The sequence below is a fragment of the Corvus brachyrhynchos genome, unplaced genomic scaffold (genome assembly GCF_000691975.1).
Source record: "Corvus brachyrhynchos isolate BGI_N302 unplaced genomic scaffold, ASM69197v1 scaffold266, whole genome shotgun sequence".
Classification (NCBI taxonomy): Eukaryota; Metazoa; Chordata; class Aves; order Passeriformes; family Corvidae; genus Corvus; species Corvus brachyrhynchos.
Window position 1 is genome coordinate 585,057 of NW_008238633.1, and position 10,920 is coordinate 595,976.

General features: G+C 52.0%; 1 protein-coding gene across 1 annotated transcript in view; it reads left to right on the top strand.

Annotated features, from left to right (window-relative positions):
- PHF2 (PHD finger protein 2) overlaps positions 1–10,914 on the top strand; it is a 34,028-nt gene extending 23,114 nt beyond the window's left edge. The window contains exons 18-23 of the mRNA XM_017737285.1: positions 1–63; positions 4,630–4,907; positions 5,926–6,021; positions 6,916–7,025; positions 8,166–8,427; positions 10,678–10,914. Coding sequence (XP_017592774.1) covers positions 1–63; positions 4,630–4,907; positions 5,926–6,021; positions 6,916–7,025; positions 8,166–8,427; positions 10,678–10,766 — 898 coding nt within the window. The 3' untranslated portion in view covers positions 10,767–10,914. The remainder of the gene's footprint in view (positions 64–4,629; positions 4,908–5,925; positions 6,022–6,915; positions 7,026–8,165; positions 8,428–10,677) is intronic.
- Positions 10,915–10,920: the final 6 nt, after the last annotated feature.

A 10,920-nucleotide genomic window follows, 5' to 3' on the forward strand; every position in this document is an offset into this window, starting at 1 on the left:
AGGAATTCTTGATCTTTTGCAGGCAAGCAAGGAAGTTGGGGGTTTAGAGTATAACACCAACAGGTACGCACCAAGGGATGCTTTTCTCTCTTACCTGTGAACAAAATTCCTCTTTTGTGGTTGTGTGTGAGTGAGAATGAATTGTGCAGCTTGGTAACTGCTTTTTCTCCAGCAAGCGAACTCTTCCTTTTTCCTGTGGTCTGGAGGGAGAGGTAGGTAAGATTTTGGTGGTATAATTTGAACAAAGAGACATTTCACGTCTGTAGATGCTGAGCATCAGTTTTAGCAATAATGCTGTAATAGATGAATCATTGAAAAGGAGAGAGTTCACTGACTGCAGCTTGAGGATGGGAATTATGGTTTTTAATGTCGTGAGAATGTAACAAAGTAATCGAAATGGCCACCATTTCTCCCATGAGGCATTCTAAGGTGCCACAAATTCCAGGTGTTTGAAAGAAGGATATAGGAAAGTATCTACCCTTGCTCCCTTCTCTGGTTATCATTCTTCTTCCCACCAAGAAATAAGGCAGTGGGAAGTGCTTGGGTGAACACCTCTGCTTCCCTACAGATGGGGGGCACATGGAATCTCCTCTCAGTTCTGTTCTTGTCCCTAGTGGTGATGAAAAAGGCCAGTGATTTTACAATCAAGGCACATAATCACTGCACCTCTGCAGAAGGCTTCTCTTGACACAGCTGCTATTTCTAGAGATGAGATCTGATCTCCATTTAGTCCTGGTTTGCCTCTCTTGCTGCCCCTTCCCTGGCAAGGAGGGGTTGACCAAACAGCCACCTCCTGTGGTGGTGGAGAGCATGGGGAGAGGTGTCCATGTCTGCAGCATTTAGGAAATTGAGTACTTTTTATTGTCTGAGCTCAACTGGGTCAGTGGTTCTGGATTTTCCTGATCTCTTCAGATTTGGCCCCAACTCTTCTCCTGCTCTTCAAAAGAAATAATCACATTAACGCTTGTCTGTTTGACCATCCCTGTGAATTCCTTTTCCATTCTGCATTATGGTTCATGATGGGATGAGTGTTTATGTTGATTTTACAGCTACATTTTGGCAGGTCATTAGACACATCAAAAAATAGTTAGGTGTGTCTAATGCTGTAATAAAGTTGCCAGGTTAATAAAACTCCCATGCTGGAAGTTTGGTATAAAAAAAGAAAATTTACCAACTATTATAAGAACTCAAAGAAATCTTCCTTGGCCATGTGTACACTGCTGCCCGTTCTGTGGATAACACAGCTCACTGCATGCTTTGAAATGGTCCTTGACAATTCTCTGGCAATTTTGCTGTCTGCAAGGGGTTAAACTGCCAGAATGGAGCAGGACTCAGGCCTTTGCTTTCCCCCCTCAGCCTGGGCACTGTACCCAGGGTGTTTGAAGGGTCTGTGGTTTCTGAAATCAAAGTCACACACACGGTCCCGTCACCAGACTTGGCTGGGTTACTGCACCGTGTGGGGTGGTTCAGTGGGAATGTGTCATATCAATGCTGGCTCTGGGATAAACACTGGGTTTTGGCAGTGTGTGCTGCATCTTGATTGGAAAAAGCCCCTGGTAAATGTAATTACTGTGTTTCATTTCATAATTACGCTCGGCTTTTTAAATGGCCGTAACGTGCTTTTTAAAAATGAAATGGAGGAAACACGATATGCAAACACACTGTGTCGCAACATGATGCCCCTGTGGTCACGTCTGGCTCTCAGGAACAATTCCCATCTTTCTCTACTGGCAAGGCAGATTAAGGACAGGGAATGTGTGTGTTTATAGATGTGTGTGTGTACATCGTGGGTGCTGCACGGAGCGGCCGTGCAGGTGGGATCTCCTCTCACACCAGCAGTCTGCGCATGCATCCCTGTCAGACCAGTGCTGGAGCTGCTGGATCCCAAGCAGTCACTTGGGAAGCAGGTCAGGGCTTTTTGTGATAGTGGCCTTATCTGAATTATGGGAAACTTTATTCTGTAAAATACTGGGCTGTCACTAGCAGCTGGCCACCCCAGAGGCCCTGATGGCATTACCTAGATTGCCCTAGGGAGCTGTAGCTCAGCTACGTGTGTCAGCAAGGCCGGGAGAGGGAAGGACAGAGCTCCTGCAGAAAGGCTGCTGTGAATGTGGGAACAGGCTGGAAGAACTGAAATGGAATATGGAAAAAGCTTGGAGGGCTGGTCATCACCTGATCTTGAAAGGAGCAAAATTACTTGTTTTGTCCAGGTCTGATTCAGAAATGGAAGAAAACACGGGGTTTGTACTTGAAATTATTGGAGTTCCATACTTTTATATAACTGTGACTTCCACAGAGCCACCACTCAATTAGTAATATTCTGCTGTTTCTAAATATGAGGATACAGGTAGAAGACTCAGTAATTGCAGATGGAAGGAAGGAGATGATCTGCCTAGAGAGGTTGAATCCTTGAAGAGAGATGGCAGTGGTAGAGTTGGTGGTGAAGAGCGAGGCACCGACTCCCTACATGGTATCCTGCATGATGCAGGGTGTTGGGACCGTTCCTGTGCCCAGCCCACTGAGGAGGTGAAGCCTGAGTCCGTCAGTGCTGCCTTGGTCCTGTGCCCAGCACAGCAGTTTGCCTGGTCCCCCTGCTCTGGCGTGTGATCTTGGCACACCAGTGTTGATACCACAGTCCCCCCGAGCTTCCTTTTCTCCAGGCTGAGCCCCCCAGCTCCCTCAGCCACTCCTGGTGCTCCAGACCCTTCCCCACATCTGCTCGCTTCTGTGGACACACTCCAGCCCCTCAATGTCCTTCTTGTCAAGAGGAGCCCAAAACTGACCCCAGGGTTCCAGGTGTGGCCTCAGCAGTGCCAGGGCAGGGGACAGGCACTGCCCTGGTCCTGCTGCCCCACCAGTGCTGCCACAAGCCAGACAAAGGCACAGACCACTGCCAGTGTGTCTGTTAGAGTGTCCTCCTCTCTGTGCCTCCACAACAGCAGCTGACAGCCTGAGGACAGGAAAACAAGGCTGCTGGGCTGGATGCAGGTCTGAGCTATCCCCCAGTGCTACCTCTGGTGTATTTGGAGGTGGCTGTGGGGATAGAGCAGGGGCAGGAGAACTTTGGCTGCTTTGTTCCTGCTCCAATGCTCTTTTCAAGTGTTTTTTTTAAGCCATAATTGTAACTCTCTGGTAGGTTACTTTCATAAATGTGTTTTTTTAAAAATCATTGCTGAAGCTACAGAAAGGAGATATGGCTCTTCCAGAGCTTCAAAATTGCTTCCTGAGTCTTCTTGAAATTTTTTTGGCTTAGAAAGCTGAAATATTCCTGATGGAAGCACACCAGGCACGTGCCCTAATGAGAAACACTCTGCCCCATGTGCTGCTCTGTCTCTGAGACATTTCCCCTTTTTCAGGTTGGTGTTTGACTCTCAGAACCACTGTTTTTGATCATATCCCACCATTTATTTGTTGGAGTTTGTGTTGCTTAAGGCAGTTCCTCTCTGATCTGCCCATTTAGTGGTCAGTATTTGATGGTCTGTTTGCAGTGTTTTGAGAGTCCAGCATTTGGAAAAACAGTTCAGGGAAAAAGACTGGAAGAAAATATGATAATTCCTTGTAGATGATGCAAAATATTCCTTCACCAGGGAGAAGGCAGAAGAGAAGGCATGATATCAGAGGGATTTACATGGCTCTTTCCTAAATAAGTTTTCTGATATTCTTCTATTTGTTGAGTCGTGAACGAACACAAGTCTTAACTCATTTTCAGGATTATGAATAAATCCCATTAGAGCCCAGAAACTTCCTTTAAGGTCTTGTACATTATTCAGAGCCCAGATTAAGCTCAAGTAGGAGAAAGTGACATGGTGCTGTTAATTCTCTTGTATGTTTGTGGCTTCTATTGCACAACAAATGCATAACAAGTGTAAAAATATTGCCACAGCAAGGTTTTTTTGCATTTCACTGCTTGCCCAAACTCCAAAGTTCTGGAAATATTGGATGATACATTCTGCCAGTCTCAGAAATAACTTCCAGCAGCTCCTGGAGGAGTGGAAGCCCATGGCATGAACTGGAACCAAAGACTTCCAGGCAGTTTGGAGCAGAGCCCCCCACAACATCCCCCAGCAGTGCTGATGCATAAGCTCTCCTTTGACAGGAGATGGTAGTATAGATTATAAATAACACTATTAAAATATGATGATGGGGAGGAGGATGATTTGGTAATATAGAAAAATAGCATTAAAGATAGGTAGGTAGGTAGGTAGGTAGATAGGTAGATAGATAGATAGATAGATAGATAGATAGATAGATAGATAGATAGATATTAAAAGATGATGATGAGGAGGAGGAGGAGGATGATGATGATAGTTGGTAGTAGAGACACTGTGCTGTTAGGAATTCTGCTGTGGGCTTTGGGAAGTTCCCTGAGCCCTGCCCAGAGTGCTGACAGCCCCCAGGGGCCTGCCCACACCTCCCTGGCTCCTGGGCCATCACCCCCTACATCTGAGGTGCTGTCTGTGGTACTCCTGTTCCATAAAATTCCCCACTGGCCCTGGTGGTATGTCCAGCTACTCAGAGGAATCAGGGACTCTCTCCTAGCAAAACTGCCATGGAAGGAGTGAGCTGTCTGGAGGGGTTGGTGTTTCTGGAATCACTGAGCTCCCTGGTGTTTCTCCCTGTGTCCCACAGCCAGCCACCTGCCTCCCCCAGCACGCAGGAAGCCATCCAGGGCATGCTCTCCATGGCAAACCTCCAGGCCTCAGAGTCCTGCCTTCAGACATCATGGGGCACCAATCAGGCCAAGAACAACTCCTTCTCCACACAAAACTCGAAAAAAACTGGTGGTGGTGGCAACAAAAACGCCGGGAAGCGGCTACTGAAGAAAAGCACAAAGAACAGCATCGACATCGAGGATTACGATGAGGACCAGGACCACTTGGATGCCTGCTTTAAGGACTCGGATTATGGTGAGTAGGAGGGAAGCAGAGTGAGGGTGTGCCTGAGGTTGCATGGACCACCTGTGAGTGTTGGCAAATGCCCTCTGCTCGTGGCGCTTCCTCCTGCTCGGCCACCCTGCGATCGGCCGGGGGTGTGCGCAGGAGCAGCACACGGAACGGGATCTGCTCCATGGTCTTTGGAAGCAAAGACCATGGGACAGCAGACTGGCTGCAGAGCCCAGGGTCATACCACCATCCAGGCAGGCTGGATTTGAAGCAGGGCACAGTGAGAAACTCTCGAGAAAGATGGAGAGCCCCCAAAACTGCAGCAGTCAACCCAGAAATGGGGGACTGTCCCAGAAATGTGGGTCAGGTACTGCTACTTGTGACAGAAGTGTCCTTGTCTGCACAGTAGCAATTAAACCTCCAGCTGAGAGGAGTAAGAAGTTGAATCTGTACATGGAAAACGGATCCAATGCTATTTTGAGTTCTGGCAGAGAAAGCAATCATCTGCAGCAGAAATGGGCACAAAGCCAGTTTGCACCAGTTACCCCAGTTCTGCCATAATTATCATGGAATCATAGAGTGGTTTGGGTTGGGAGGGACTTTCCAGGGCCATCCAGTCCCACCCTCTGCCATGGGCAGGGACACTTTCCACTATCCCAGGTTGATTCACACCCTGTCCAACCTGGCCTTGGACACTTCCAGGGATGGGGCAGCCACAGCTTCACTGGGCGCCCTGTGCCAGGGCCAGGAGCGGGACTCAATGATTCTTATGGCTCCCTTCCAGCTCAGGATATTCTGTGATTATAGGGAAATATAGAGAGCCAGTCACAGTTTAATGACACCAGCTCCCAAGAGTAATGTGTGGATGAGAGCAGAGGAAAGTCCCCTGAGTGTCACAGCTGTGACAGAAGTGCTCAATGGCACTTCTGGGGACCGTCCAGCTGTGGTGCCTGTGGTCACTGCACCTGAAGAGAGCAAGGGGGCCTCTGCAGGGCAGAGCTGTTTCCTAAACTGAAACTATTGCCTTTGTTTCCTACTGTAGTTTACCCTTCTCTGGAATCAGACGAAGATAATCCAGTATTCAAATCCCGATCAAAGAAAAGGAAAAGTTCAGATGATGCCCCTTACAGCCCGACGGGTAAGTGCTGTGGTCTGTGCTGCCCAGACCCAGGCTAAGTCATGCAAATCGCTGAAACCAGCCATTTTTCAAGGAGTGTGGAAACCGTAACACACTGTTAGTGATTTCTTTATCACGTGAAGGATTAATCCTTTCCAGCACAGTGGGAGGTGATCCATGCACTGGGATTGCTGCCAAGCAGTTTTAGCCTTCCTCCTTCAATCAGCTGGCAGGAAAAAGCCATTCCTTGGTTGGTTTACTTTTCCTCACACTCTTAGTGATAGATCAATTGGCTGCCACCTTAGCAGTGGTGTAACAGTGAATCAATCCCTGGACAGCTGAGTTGCCATGGATTTCAGGTGTTGACTGTGGGAACAGTGAGAGACGAGTGGGAATAGTCTCCTCCAGGCTCAGCCAAAGCTCATAATCTGGAAGGGTTTGATCTGTCCTGGGCTTGTTGGAGCTCACCAGGCAAGAGGGCCCCTATACCCCTTTGATGGCACAGTGAGAAACAGTGAGAGGGGACCCTCTCTGTCTGCTGTGTGTGACAAGCAGCCCATGCTTGGTCTTATCAGCTCGTGGCCCTGCATGTCCTCCCCCGGTTGTGGGGGAGCATCGTCCCTTTGGAAATGACACTCATAATCCAGGATGTGGGCACAAACCCACGTGGCTTTGGCTTCAGGTGGCTGTGGAGCTGCCCAGCTGTCTGACATCTTTATCAGCAGCCTCTGCCTGTGCCACTGTGCCCAGAGGCTGCTGGCTCTTGTGCCTTTACTCGCAGCCAGAGAAGGGAAGGGCAGAGGCTGCACCACCCCCATCTCTCCTGGCTGAGCAGGGCAGAGCCCCCTGCCCTGTGCTGGCTGTGCGGGCCCATGGGCACATTCCTGCCCCTCACCTGCCTTGCTTTCCCTGCAGCACGAGTTGGCCCCTCAGTGCCTCGGCAGGACAGGCCGGTGCGGGAAGGCACGAGAGTCGCCTCCATCGAAACTGGACTCGCCGCTGCCGCCGCCAAGTTGTCACAGCAGGTGAGAGGCTGCTTGGGAAGGAGGAGCTGTCAGGAAAGGAGAGCCCTGTCCCCAGCAGCAGAGCTGTGCCTGAGCATAGCGCTGTGCCAGCCCTCAGCAGTGTTTGGTCCTGCCAGTGACACGAGGGTCTGCAGTCTCAGGGAAATAAATGGGATGCAAGCCCAGCGGTGTTCCAACACACCTGAGCACGTCACAGGGCAGCAAGGGACAAAGCAAAAGCACAGGGAAGGATGAAGGAGTGAGAATGGCTACTGGGGTAGAATAGGAGAAGGCTGCCCCAAAGGAGTGTATTTGACGTGTATTTGAGAGGCTGACTGGTGTGATTGCCTGTCTGTGCAGATTGGCTGCTGGGCAAGTGTCAGGGTTTGCTTCTAAAGATTTGATGAACTGTGAGCAAAGGGTCAGTTTAGGAAAGGAACTGTGGCAGTTTGGATGTTTGGTAAGTGTCCAGTCTCTGAGGGGGTCAGAGAAGCCCCATAAAGGTGACATGGTGAGGCGCTAAGGTGACAAGGTCTGCTGGAGCGAGGTTGGTGAGGCACCTCAGCAAGCTGGTGGAGATGCAGGTTGTTGTGGCCTTGGGCTTCTGTGGACTACTGAGTAGAAGAGCTTTGAGGATGGTGGCAGGGTTTCATGAAGAAAGGAACTGAAAGTAGACAAGGGACACAGGACAGTGGCAGACCGCTGCCGCCCCAGTGTGCATGTCCAGCTGCAGTTACAGGTCAGGAGATGACGTGTGTGTCCTAGCAGGAAGCAGAGGCTGAATCAGTGGGATGTTCAATATCCTCCATGCTGTTGTGCAAGGGTGTGAAGATCCCTGAAGATAGGAGGTGCCAGTTTTTGTGGAAGATGGAAAGATTTGCTCATGCTGACCACGCTGCTGTGCCAGGGCAGTGTCGGTGTGGGCCCGGCTGGCTGTTAAGGAACGAGGAGGCCCTGCACAGAGCGAGGACATAGAGGCACGAGAGGCAAACGTGTGTGTGCAGCTGTGAGCGAGACGGTGTTGGAGCAGCCCCCGAGCGCTTGTCCATGGCCAACTCCGCGGGTGTCATTGTATCAGGACCCTAAGCAACGCTGCTGGCCCTTGCCCTAGCTAAAGGTCTCCTGGGGATTAATCTGAGCTTCATCTTTGTCATTTTAAAGGAGGAACAAAAAGGCAAGAAGAAAAAAAATACCAAAAAGAAGCTATCAGCCCCCAACGCAAGCAAAGCGGCTCAGGAAGGCAGCTCACCCGAGCCGAAGCTGGAGTCACAGGCCAGCAGCCTCACAGATCACGAGTACACTGCAGGGGCCAGCACCTTTGGGGTCGCCCAGCCTAACAGGGGATCGCAGCCGATGGCACCCGGTGTTTTCCTCACACAGAGGAGACCCTCATCATCCTCGCAGAACAATGCCTCCGCCAAAGGTACCAGGAAATGCCTGGGGTTGTGGTGCAGGAGTGGGGAAGGGTGAAGCACTCGTGTACCCCGTGCCTTCCGCAGGGCCTTCACTGCCACGTGTGCCGTGGGCAGCTGTATGGATGCAAGTCAGATCCAGTCAGAGACAGGGCCTGTGGCCTTGACTGTCCTGGCACTGGGGGGCCAAAGAGGTGTTCTTCTGCTGGGCTGTTGGTTGCAGGGTGTGAGGCATCCCATGGCAGGAGCAGCGCCAAGCACGGCCCGAGCTTGCGAGGAGCACTGCAGGGTCATATCCCGGCCTCTCCAGCGACGCCTTGTCCAGGGGAAGATGCATCATGAAGGCTGTTCTGCCCAGGGCTGGGACAGGCACTGTGGTGGTGGTGGTGGTTGTTGACCAGCTCTGTGCTGACTGTAGCTGAGCACGTTCCTCCCAGGACACGCAGAGCAGGGCACACTGCAGATCTCTCTGGAGAGTTGCCACAAGCGAGCAGAGGAATATCAGACCTTGGGAGTAACACAGCTGCAGCTGAAGGCAGGAGAGAGGAAGAGGTTGGTTGCTGTCTGCCATAGGGAAAGCATGAGAAAGCTGAGGCTGTCCTGGAGTCTGGGCTAGGATCTCCTGCTCTGCGCTTGAACTTGGCTCAGGAAGTGTAACTGAGGCAGGTGTGTGGGACAGGCACTGCGTAGCATGAAAGTTGTGTGTGATCCCACTGGGAAAGGCCCTGGTGACAAGTGAGGCAGTGTGGCAGATGTTTCCTGAATTCCAGGTATTCGAATGGAGCTGATTAGAGGTAGTGCATGGCAGCTTGGAGGGCTATAGGGGAGAATGTGTGTAGCCTGTGATAGGGGCTGGGGTTCTGCCAGGAGCTGGTGGTACCTGTGGCTCTCTGCAGAGCTGGAGTGGAAAGAATGTATTTGCCTGGAATTGTGCTTTTGTGGTAAAATGGTGGGAAGCAGGTCCAAGGCAGTGGAAGATGTAACGGGAAGATGATCCATCAGATCCAGATGCTGATGGAGCCCGGTGTGGCCAGCGAGCTGGGCAGTGCAGGAGTGCATCGTGCAGGGAACCTGGCCAGGCAGTGGATTCCACCCTGCCCTTGGGATCGCTCTGTCCTTAAAGGAGAGAAGGGGTCATTGCTAAGGGAGCGAGAGGCTGACCTGGCAGGGAGTGGAGGACCATTGGGTCTTCCTCCGCAGGGTCTTAGGACAGCTGGAAGCTCTGAGGGGATGGCAGGGCTTCTCCTCATGGAGCACAGGAGAGTCCTGAGCATGGGGTCCACCAGTCTGGGTGATGGAGGCACTGTGGAAGGAGATGGTGGGATGACACAGAATCAGGGAGCTCTAGGATGGGTGATGTCTCTGGCACGGCAGGAGGAGAGGACAAGGAGAAATACGGAGATGTGGTGGTGTGTGGGTTGGTCTCAGTGTGGTGGGCGAGGGACCAGGCATCCTTGGGGCAATGCTTGTCCCAAGACTTGTGGTAGCACGTGAGCTCAGGATCCCTGTGCTGCAGGTTTCCTGTGCAGGAAGTCAGAGAGGTGCCCAGGAGCTGTGGGGGGTGTGTGTGTGTGTCCGTGTGTGTCCGTGTGTCTGTGTGTGTCTGTGTGTGTGTCTGTGTGTGTGTGTCTGTGTGTCCGTGTGTCTGTGTGTGTCTGTGTGTGTGTCTGTGTGTGTGTGTCTGTGTGTCCGTGTGTCTGTGTGTATCTGTGTGTGTGTGTCTGTGTGTGTGTGTCTGTGTGTGTGTGTGCAGCCTCTCCCTGAAGGGAAGGATGACACTGGTGGGGCTGGGTTGGACTGTCACCCTGTGGGCAAACAGGTGACCACGAGCAATGGGCCAGGGCAGGTGAGGGCACAGGGCAGCAGGGCTTGCACTGCAGGGGCAGAGGGGTGCCTGGCAGAGCTGTGGGGGCAGGAGGGTGCGTGGCAGAGCTGTGGGGGCAGGAGGGTGCCTGGCAGAGCTGCAGGGACAGGAGGGTGCCTGGCAGAGCTGTGCCTCCCCAGAACAGGTGTGGATATGTCCATCAGGGTGGCTGTGCTCTGTGCCCCCAGCTCAGCGGGGCTGGCTCTGCAGGGGCTGTACTCCCAGCCAAGCCCTGTCCTGTGGCCAGTAACCCCTGAGGGGTGCTGCTGGGTGTCCTTGAAGGTGCTGGGCAGGGCTGGCAGCAGGGCCATAGAGGCAGGAGGCAGCTGGAGGGTCTGTGATGTGGGGTGGTGTGGGGTGGGCGTGGGTCCTCACGCCAACGCTGCTCTCCTTCCAGGGAAGCGCACGAAGAAGGGGATGGCCACGGCCAAGCAGCGGCTCGGCAAGATCCTGAAGATCCACCGGAACGGGAAGCTGCTGCTCTAGTGGCCCCAGCTCTGGGCCACCACCACAATAGTCCCTTTAACTTTCAGCGGTCGGACTGTACAGAATCCTGCTATAAATATTTTTTAATATAGATGTCCTTTCTCAGAGTGCTGAGAGCGACTAGCCGCAAAAAGTTAATACTAATCTCGGCTAC